General features: G+C 48.7%; 1 protein-coding gene and 1 pseudogene across 2 annotated transcripts; both read right to left on the minus strand.

The window, feature by feature from the left end:
* Positions 1–143: 143 nt before the first annotated feature.
* Positions 144–2,474, minus strand: LOC100838024 (annotated as a pseudogene).
* Positions 2,475–4,946: 2,472 nt separating this feature from the next.
* On the minus strand, positions 4,947–8,402 carry LOC100838323 (probable serine/threonine-protein kinase PBL23). 2 transcript variants are annotated; one of them, XM_024462987.1, is made up of 4 exons: positions 8,007–8,402; positions 6,765–7,246; positions 5,687–6,658; positions 4,947–5,159 (listed from the first exon to the last, which is right to left on the minus strand). In XM_024462987.1, the coding sequence occupies exons 1-3, from the start codon at positions 8,017–8,019 to the stop codon at positions 5,696–5,698; spliced, it is 1,458 nt and encodes a 485-aa protein (XP_024318755.1). In that variant the 5' UTR covers positions 8,020–8,402; the 3' UTR covers positions 4,947–5,159; positions 5,687–5,695. The 2 variants fall into 2 exon arrangements, with proteins under 2 accessions (XP_024318755.1, XP_014757777.2); XM_014902291.2 differs by lacking the exon at positions 4,947–5,159 and having other exon boundaries at positions 5,401–6,658.
* Between the last annotated feature and the right edge of the window lie 2,419 nt (positions 8,403–10,821).

Genomic DNA, 10,821 nt, shown 5'->3' on the forward strand with positions numbered 1-10,821 from the left:
ACTCCCTTATTTTTAAGTCGACAATCATAACCATCCGATTAAGACTTTTTCATCCTTTGTACTCGTTGACTCAGGTGCAGTATCACATAATCCAATAGATGATTATCAAGACTAAAACATTCAAGCATGCCTGAGTATGTATAAGCATGATTATCAAGACTTTAACATTCAAGAGATGGAAGAAAGTCTACATTACAGGGTTCACACATGTATATATTGTCTTCGAAGTTGGAACAGAACATCAGGATGTATCGAGCATAACTGGCTGATGCGCATAGCTACTTACACTTGGTCAGAATTGAGGAGATTCATATTACCTCAGCATTGTGATTGAGCAAATCTTGATGCAGGGCAGAGATTCGCGGGAAAAAAAAACTCATCACACTCACACATTTCCAACCTCCAGTGATGCTCAAATAGTCACCACAATACATTACTTCATGTCTTCTGCACTATCTTGGTTCAAGGATGTCTGAATCTGATAGCACCCCTTCTGACACCTCCTGTGTATCACACCGGCTCTCAGGTGGCTTGGAAGTCGGAGCATAAACGAGGACATGGACGAGAGCCGTGGAAGTGCACAGGCAAATAACACTCACGCACCGCACCAGCCAAAGAGGTGGAAGGGGTGATGAGCTCGAGCGTCATCTCGAGGCTGGCGACGACATCTGATATGGCTGGCCAGTCCTTCTCCTTCATCTGCACGCAGCATGCTGCCGTCTGCGCCACGTGCTCCAGTGCCTTGAGCTGCTGCGGCGTTGGCTCCGGCACAGGGCGCTTGTCCAGCAACTCACCAAGATTGCCGGCCTCAATGATGGGGACTGCAAAGCACACCAAGTCTATAAAGTAACTTGCTGTCACCCACCTCAACCATAGCTGCTTTCTTCCCCGTCGGTACGTACCTCGAGCATCACCACACCCAAGTTGTACACGTCGACTGCCGGCTTCAGGCGGCCTGTGTGAGAGTACTCCGGGTCGAGGTACCCAAACGTGCCGACAACGGAGAAGAGCTCCTCCTCAATCGCTGTGTGCCAGATGATCGATTGGCCAAAGTCGGAAAAGCGCGGAACCCAACTCGAGTCAAATAGAATGTTTCGTGAGTTGATGTTGCGATGGGCCGGTGGCACAATGTGGCAGTGCAAGTGCTCGATGGCGCGCAACACGCCCAAGAGCACTTCGATGCGCTTCTTCCAGGATTGAGTCACAGGCGAGAAGGAGGGCTGGTGGTGTAAATGGTCATAGAGGGTGCCGTTCTCCATGTACTCGTACACGATCAAGTGCTCCTGCTTTTCCTCCTGCTCCTGCTTCTCTTGGGAAGGATAGCAGGCGCTTTTCGTTCTTCATGCACCAGCCAAAGAGGCGGATGACGGTCTTGTGGCGGAGACGGGAGAGGATGGCGAGTTCCGCGCGGAATTCATCCTCAATCTGGACCCTCTGGTGACGATGCTGCTCGGCGCACATGATGGCCACCTCCTGGCTGCCATGAAATCTGTCCCTGTACACCGTTCCATAGCCGCCAAAACCGATATTGGCATCAAAGGCGAAGTTATTGGTGGCCACCATGATCTCCGCCAACGTGAATTCCATTCTATTTGGTAGTATCTCCTCAACAACCTGTGCAGACTCCCGAGGAAGAGACCATAAATGACTATGAGCTTCCCTCCATCATAGAACATGCTCCTTATCAATTTCCATCATCTTTTGAGGAGTAACCGATCAATTTGTATTGTACTTATACATACCTGCAGCTGAGCTGATTGTGACAGTGGAGACGGTTCACTGTTTATGGCATCATCTGGAGCGAGGATGCTGTAGATTCGGTCAAGGCGGCGGGTTATGCCGATGTAGCTGACGACGGGGAAGATGATTAGATAGGAGTCGATTCTGCTCTGGACCTCCCTGAACCTGACTGCCTCCTAGACATAACAAGTCGGTAAGCCGCGCTCCTCCCCTGGCAGGACACGACAAGCTCATGCGCGTCCCGGAGAGTGTCTCCCAGCCCTACCAGCAGCCACACGGCCTCTGGATCATGCAGCTGCAGGTGCGGCAGAAGCTCTGCAATCATGAGGACCCGGCGTGCGAGCTGCTCGCGCTCCCTCCTGTTCTGGCGAGCCGTCAACGCAGCTGCATGATCATGGAGATAAGCCCACCGAAGTCGGCGCCGACCAGCTGCGCCACCGTCGCCGCCTGATCTAGCCCAGTCCACACCGCCATGGCAGCCAGCCCCCTAGTAACCTGCACACAAGATTCAGACTAGCTCGAAAGGATTATTGCCTGCAAAATACCACTAAGAAAGATTCAGACCGCCATGTTCTGTTATTGGTTCATGAAGCAGAGACCAGAGCAATGCGTGGGCGTGTGGGTTGGGGTGGGGGTGGGTGTGCCCTGCTGCTTGAATTTGCTTGACTTGGACCGATTTCTTGGGTAGTTGACCGTAGCACTTTGCAGTTTGCATGCTCATATATCATAGAGAGGACGATGTATTCAAGTCAAGACTCGAGTGCAGATGGGGAGAAACACATATATGGTGCTGAACTTGCCTTTCATTGCCTTCCACGTTGCCTCCCGCCGGCACTATTTCGTGGCGCGGCATTTCCACAAACACCATGCACGCTGCCCCCTTCGCCGCCGTTTTGGAAGCAGGACAGTGACAGTGACAGCGACAGGCACCTTGCTCCACCCAGCGTCGAGAGCGACGGCTGCTCGGCGCGCGGAAGCTTCTGCCGGAGGTGCATGGACGCAACATTTTGTTGGTGGTGGAGCGGAGCCCCCTTGGTCCGTGGACGCGACATTTCGACAAACACTGGTCGTGCCTGAAACGGCTGAACCCTTGAGATCGATGCACCGCTCGCTGCACAGTTCTGTGAAGAAGAAACAGCACCACACTGTAGTTGCCAAACTCTCAAACTCTCTCACGAACTGGCTCTCAACTCTCAAAGCTATCAACTGGAAGAACTCACACTCACGAAGTGGACACAGGGGAATTTTGTGCCGCGTGACCTTCTGCGACTTTTCTGGTTTCTCTCTTTATTCTCAGCCGAAGCTGTTACAACTGAAAGCGAAATAAAAGGCGAGCTTGACCGAGCAATAGCCATGCCATCCCATAGCGTCTCGGCGTGCCAGCCTAGTGCGCCACGACTCCTTCTTTCGTGCCATCCCACGGTAGAATCGGGCGCAACCATCTACTCTACCAACGGGAAGAAGAACTGGGTCAAGACGTGCACAAAACACACGCTGCATGGCCCTACTTATTCGCTAATCAGCGAACAAACTATGGATACAATCGCACCAGGATTACAACGGCTAACACACACCACATCCCGTTGCGGCATTTCTCCGAGCACTTTTGCAGCGCTCGTTTCGTCTTGGGCACAGCCGCACAGGACGCCTCCGCCTGCCTGTCCGCTACTGACGACTGTGCTTTCCGATACTCCGACGGTACCGGCCGAGAGGGTCGCAACTCAATGGCTCAGCGTGGTCATAAGATGAAGTTAACGTCAATCCTATCCATGCCACGCCGACAGCGACGGAGACGACCACCAAGGGCGGGCGGTGGCTGCGGCCGGGCTACTGCTTGGGGCGAGGGTGCCCTTTTTTTTTTGAGAGAGAGGGGGTGACGAGTGCCGTTCCTGGGTAGAGTATAGCCGTATAGGCGTGTATGAGTGGATCAGCCCGCGTTGGTCATTGGCCCAAGTAAGTGGAGTAGCAGGAAAGGAAGCCCATGTCAGGCCCAAACAAATTTGGATTTGTTAGGCTTAGCAGTTTCTAGGTGGGTTCCCCTAAAAAGAAAGTTTCTAGGTGGGTTTTCACGGTTTCTAAAAACTGCACGCCGGTCTACCTGTCATATTTTGTCAAAATTATACTCCCTTTGTCCCACGTCTAAAGATGGACATATCTATATACTAAAATATGTCTAGACATATGTAATATTACAGCATTTAATATGGGACGGTGAGAATAGAAAACATGTAGTAGCTCTATATCTTCGTCTCATTCTTTGTTTCCTTCTGTACAGAAATGTTTATGTCTACCAACCCATGGTTGTGCATATCGAGGGCTAACTCAACTAACCCACATTAGCAATGCAGGACACCTAACCATGGTTGGTAATTTGTGTTTATCAATCCATGGTTGTACAGATAAAGGTTGTGCCTACCTAGCACATTGCTCTAACTGGTTAGTCATGTCTATTATGTTACTTCTTGCTGTTACTGGGATCCAGCAACAGCGACGTTTTAGATATTAAGCAGTTCGTACTGACACTGCATGCATGCCGGCAGAAACGTGTCTTGGTCTCTCGTCGATCAGGACGCGTTTGGTGGCCAGATGATGTCGCACCAGTCATTTTCAATGGTTGAAGAGAAAGAGGAAGGAAGTGACAGATTTCATATTCCGACAAGAATTTATAACTGGGGCCAGGCTTCTTTTCTCCGGAATCACCTTAATTTGAGAGTGCCCCCGGTCATCCCAGTGATTGCTACCTTATGTAAGTAAGGTTAATTGCACCAATCATATAACTGCACTGCATGATGATGGTGATATATAGCTGGCGCTGTAATTCTTGGCCGGCAGACGGCTACTTATTAGTTCCCTAGCCACTATCTGTCCACTCCAAAGTCTTCTCCAAAACAAAATGAATAAACATACGCACTTCTTTGACAAATTCACGGGAAATCGGCCATTGGTCACCAAATTGGGACACTCAAACTTAAACACGAATAGCACGTCATATAAGTATATAGGATTTTACCTATATAGGACGAATTTTTCGTACTAGCGATGTAGTTACTCCCACGTACATGTTTCATACAGAGCAGGAAGTGTATAGCTCAACTGGGAGTACGTAAAATGTAGTTTTTCTTTTGACCAAGTAGTATATATGTTCACCCAAGACATGATCGTCTGAAGGAAAACATCAGATACCATAACGAGTCCAATTGCAAATTTGCTCATATGCCCATCTAAGAATAGCTAATTGGTACTGCAAAGACCAAGAGTTCACCCCGTACAGAGATTTTGACATACCCTGCTGACACGGCAGTAAGATGATCCCAGCTAACTGGACTGGTTCAGACTTGAGAGTCATGCTGGTGCAGTTTCACCAAACAATTACTAATTGACAGGAAATTAAATAGACATCATGAGCGAGGAGTCTCTCCCTGCACATTCAGAATCATAAGATCAAACATTTCCTGTACATTCACATTTATAAGTATTATCTGTACATTGGTACAACAAAACAGCAACTATTGATTCAAAATGATGAAGTTACAATAAAACATCAACCATTCAGTAATGAACTGGGCATCATCTAGGATTGTCCACCAATTCATCAACATAATATTGCACAACTTGTGGACTGCTCGATCCGAAAATTTGTACATCCACAAATTCAATCTGTAAACAACAAAATTGCAAGTTTGCACCGAACAATCCACAGATGTTTACAAATTCACGGCAACACAGTTCAGCAACTACAAACTGTAACTGGCTGGGAGGTTTGTTTAGTTGTTCTGTTATCTTTCAGTAAGGGAATCGGGACGTTAAGCCGCTTGGAAAAAAAAGGGGAGGTTTGTATAGCTCGATACAGTACAAGACCCTGTTACAAGCTCTACAAAGGTACCGGGATTTTAACATAACCATGCTGAGAGAGCTATGGAAAACGAAAACCAAAGTAATTAACTACCTGAGACTTCTATAAGCTGGATCTTGTCGCTATGAATGAGCACAGCGCCGTCTCCAGGTTGGCCACGACGCTTGACATGGCTGGCCGGTGCTCCTGTCTCTGCCACAGACAGCGCGCCGCCGTGTCAGCAACCAGCTGCAGCGCCTCCAGCTGCGGTGGCGTCAGCTCCGTCGCCAGGCGGCTGTCCAGTAGTACATCCTGCAGCTTCCTGTTCTCGATGATCGGGAACGCGCATTCCACCCAGGCCATGGGGTCTTCCCCCTTCTTCACCGGTGGCCACCCCGTCAAAGTCTCCAGCATCACCTTGCCGAAGCTGTAGACGTCGCTTGCAGCACTCACACGATTCGTGCGGCTGTACTCCGGGTCGACGTACCCAAACGTGCCGACAACCTCCGCGACCAGCTGGCCCTCACCCGTTGATGACGGCCCTTCTTGCCAGACTGCCGTGCCGAAGCTAGACAAACGAGGTGTCCAGAATGCGTCCAGGAGGATGCTGGAAGAGCTTACGTTGCGGTGGACGATTGGCTGCTCGGTGACGCAGTGCAGGTGGTTGATGGCACGGGCCGCGCCCAGCAGTGCCTCAATGCGCATCCTCCAGGACAACCCTCCACCACGCAGGTGGTCTCCGAGCGTACCATTGCTGACGTCCTTGTAGTCATAGACGAACATGCGCTTGTCCTCCTCCGCACACCAGCCAATGAGACACACGATGTGGTCATGGTGGAGGGGGAATAGGATCTCGAGCTCAGCCACAAACGCACCCTCCATGCCTTGCCACCCGTTCTCGAGGCGCTTGACAACCACCTCCTGGCCATCGTGAAGACGGCCTTTGTAGTACACTGTTCCGGAACCACGGTCTTCACTGACAATGAGCACATGAGCGAAGTTGTCTGTCACCATTGCGATCTCCGCTGCTGTGAACATCTCGGCAGCTACATGCGATGAACTCACAACAGGTACCTGCGCAGACTCCTGGGGAGGAGGACAAGTAAGCTGGTAAAGACACAGCAAGATGAAACCCCCACTGCTATATTCTGCTCTGCACCAAACCATTATATGCTTACTTTATGTTACTTACCAGCTGCAGGGAGCTGGAGCCTGGCGATGGCACCACCACCGCCGTGACAACTGTTGTTGTCGGTACTCCGACATGGTTGGGAGAAATGATTCGGTCAAGGCGGGCCATGAATGAGATGTGGGTAAGCAAGGCGATGGGGATGAGGCTAGAGTCAATCTTGCGGTTGACTTCCTTGAACTGCTCGGCGCGGCGTCGGGCCCCGAAGAACTGGCGGACAGTCTCCCGTTTCCCCTGACTCTTTGGGCCGCAGGTGACAACAAGGTCGTGTGCCTCATTGAGCGCGTCTCTCAGTCCAACCAGCGATTGCGCCACCTCCGGGTCCTGCTGCTGTAGGCGATGCAGCACCGGGGCAATCACGGAGACACGGCTCGCAAGGTGGACGCACTCCCGCTTGTTTTGCCTTGCTGTCTTCGCCGCTCGCATGATCTTAGTGATGATCCCACCTGCGCACCAGATGAGCTGCGCCAACGTCGCCACATGCGCTGCAGCATCCATGACCGTGAGTGTTACTAGGAAATCAACAAGACGAAGAAGTGGGGGTATAGCCTTGCATATAAAGGAACATCCTGACGTTACCTCATTATTGGTTACATTTTTGTGGGAAACTTTATTTACAGCAAGTTGCTTTTGATGGGGACTTATATATTTGCTAGCGTTTTTCTAGGGAGGACTTAGTGCAAGTCGATTCTGACAGAGACTTATACTGTTAATTGTTGTCCACAGGGGCATCGCATCCAGGATTTTGGTTTTGTTTTATTTCCAATCATGACAAAATGAACAAATTGATTTATTTTTTGAATTACAAACCAAATTTGAATCCTTAGATGAACTTCGAATTTGGAACACAGTGTGATGAAACTTCACCAATACGGGCTTTTCCGGAGGGTCCGAAAACTAACCAAAAAGTTTGATGAATTTTAGAACCCTAATCACGCCCGAAAGTAGGCTACAGACTAGAAACATTCACTACAAACTGTTGAACATCAGTGACAATCAAGTAGGATTTCGTTGGGAAGATATCTGGAAACCTCAGGAAGGTGAAACAGGACGTGTTCTCCCTGCTTAATAGGGCGGTACTAGTGCTCCTGCCTTCTCCAAAGAAAAGAAGAAAAAGAATTGTGTCCTTGTCTCTAATTTACTGCAAACTACTCTTCAGAAATCGTCCAAGCCGTGTGGTTGTGGTGTCGGGAGGGTGGGTAGGAAGAACCATACGCTGTCAATGGAAGGTGATGGGGATCATACCTGTTAACAACATGTAACAATGGATGCGCTTGACCTTTGACGACTTCTTGGAATCATCATCGATTCAAAATAATACTCAAGAGTGCAGTGCAGTGGAGTGCAGAGAGGGGAAAAGACATGTGCTTTGACTTTGACGACATTTCCGCGAACACCTTAGGCGCAGGTCGCCGCCGTATCTCGCTCCACCCCCCGGTGCCTTTGGGGTGCACCGCTCCACCGCTGCGCCCATCTGAGAGGAAACGGCAAACGCCACCCCTCGCAGCGCTGCGGCATTTCTCCGAACATCTTTGTGGGTGCGGGCGCTCGTCTCGGGTTGGGCGCACCGGCGCAGGACGCCACCGCCGAGAGTCACACACAATCGCAACGCCTCAGCGGCAAGTGAACTGGTAAATCCATTCCGCCACCACCCGTGGTCTAGAACACGGGTGATGGCCTCAGGCTGATGGGTGCTGTTCCTGGGCCGCAGTGGTGGCCGGCCTAAGTAAGAGATTGGAAGCTCATGCCAGGCCCAAATGAGGCCCAAATGTTGAACCCAGCTTGAAGAGCGAAAGTTAAGAGCGTGCCTCCCTGCAATTGCTTCAGCAAGCTCGAAGGAAGTGACTCTATCGAAGGGCCGTATAAAGGCAGCAAGACAGTGGCTCTCATGGTCGCGGATCAGAGCACTGGCAAGGGCCAGAAATTGAACTACAGAATCAGCATTTAGCATAAGCAGACCTTCAGGTGGTGGAGTGGAGTCCATTGACGAGCAGCAGACGCTGGGGACTCGCATCTGACACAAGTTCTAGCTAGGTTTAATTGAACACGCTGCATGAGCAGATAAACATAAGCTTCAATCTTCTCTCCGCAATCCAGGTATAGGGTGCATGAACCACTTCACCATTTCGGACACCACTGCATGCGAGCCTCCCAGACGTGACAGCAAAAACAGTGCAGTGCAAATCTAATGCTTCTTTGACTGACTGGTGATTAATTATTTTTTTCGACAAAGGACTCTCTGGTTTGTCTTTCTCAAGACAAAAACACAAATATATATAGTCATTGTCTGAAGAGCGGTACCACGTAATCCAACAGAAGCATGCCTGAGTATGTAGTGCCCATGATTTTGAAGACTTAAACACATTCAGAACAAATTGCCCTAGAAAGAAGAGAAAAATATACTGAACATATTTGCTCGGACCGACTGATAAAGAGAGAAAACACACTATACATAGCAGGGATCATACATCTGTAACCTTCCATTCAAATTAAGTTGGAATTATCACAGCACGACGCCTCCAGGCTATAGGGCAGGGCACTTGGTGAGAAACTGACAGTTACAACCAATTTGCCTCGGTGATGTGATGTACAATCTTCACGTGCATGAAGTTTAGGCTTACACTGAGAAACTAAGTCCTCTCGTAGAGCTAGCAGGTACATTTGATCCAATTACAAAAATAAAATAAAACAAATCGCAAAAGCAAAAGCTAGCGATTTCACGAGCCACGCTGTTCATTTCTCTTCGATAATGCTTGATTCGACCTTCCCAATCATCTGAACCTACCAGCCGACTCTATACACAACAGCAGCCCCGTCCCACCATTGATCTTGATCTGTGCAGGCAATAGTTAGTATGTAACATTTATGTAATCAGTTTTTTCTTCGAGAAAATATCTATTGAATCTGATTCTGCTGGCATACGAATGACCAAGACCTGCTGGAGGAACAGAGGTTCACTGGCTCTCTTTCCACTGCCACAATTCACCATGCAAAAGCATGGATGTGTCAGAAACCAATCGATATCCATGGCGACCAGCTGGTGCATACCTTACTAACTTGTTTGTCATTTTGATTTTGAACCGGCAATCTCGTTGAACTCCGGTATTTTGTTTTGGTTGGAGGTTTGAATACCTAGATGAGTGGGTGGCGCTGGGATACAAATTATTCAACTGTCACATGCATCTATATATTCCCTCACATGGGTCTAGGTAGGTATAAGCGGAAAGCGTGTTTAAAAACAAGCAGTGTGTCAGTGACTCAGTGTAACTGGTGTAATAATTAGTAAAGATGCATGACGGGGATCCAATCAAGCATTAGAAATTTTTAAACACAAAGGATCTTGGGCAGTGGAGACGAGTACAAGGGCATCTCCAATAGCAAAACTTAGCCGTTACTATGCAAGTACACATCAGAAAAAATATGACGTGGCAAGCACAAGCAAAGGAGAAGTGAAGAAACCGGATGTTGCAGAAGAGACGATGTCAGTTCGGGAACCAAGAAAAAGAAAGGCTGAAGAAAACTTGCTCATTGGTTGATGCGGGCCCACCAAAATGAATGGGATCAATTGTGCTGTCTTTTTTTTCTCTCCTCCATCTCACGTCTTCTCTCAGCCACTCTTTTGTCAGATAGAGCTAGGCCACAGAGTTAAACTCCATTATAGATCATCACAAACAATGCAATGGCATTACGGAGTACTGAGCCTAAGAAATCGTTTATTGGAGCGATCGATACTTCGTATGAAATGGTGTATTCTCTCTCTTCTACGTAACAACAGCTTATTGTGGATGCCTTTAGGGCATCCTTACATGTCAACAGGTACTTTTGATGATGTGGAAAGGAAAAGTCATGAAATATGAAGTAGTGGTTACTTGTGTAAGAAACTGCTTTGCCTCTTGTGCCAATACATAAGTAACAACAAAACATTTGTTGGAGAGATCTCTGGTTACTAAAACCTTACTTTGTGGGTCCCACCCTCTCACATTCATCTATTTCTTTTTCAATCTTAGTACTAGATCTTAGTAACCATTTATTGGAGGTGTTGCTACTAGTGCAAAATAAA

The sequence above is a fragment of the Brachypodium distachyon genome, chromosome 4 (genome assembly GCF_000005505.3).
Source record: "Brachypodium distachyon strain Bd21 chromosome 4, Brachypodium_distachyon_v3.0, whole genome shotgun sequence".
Lineage (NCBI taxonomy): Eukaryota > Viridiplantae > Streptophyta > Magnoliopsida > Poales > Poaceae > Brachypodium > Brachypodium distachyon.

Coding starts and splice junctions, on each gene's coding strand:
- LOC100838323 (XM_024462987.1), bottom strand. Junction 6,659..6,764: donor GCTCCAGCTCCCTGCAGCTG/GTAAGTAACATA, acceptor CCTCCTCCCCAG/GAGTCTGCGCAGGTACCTGT.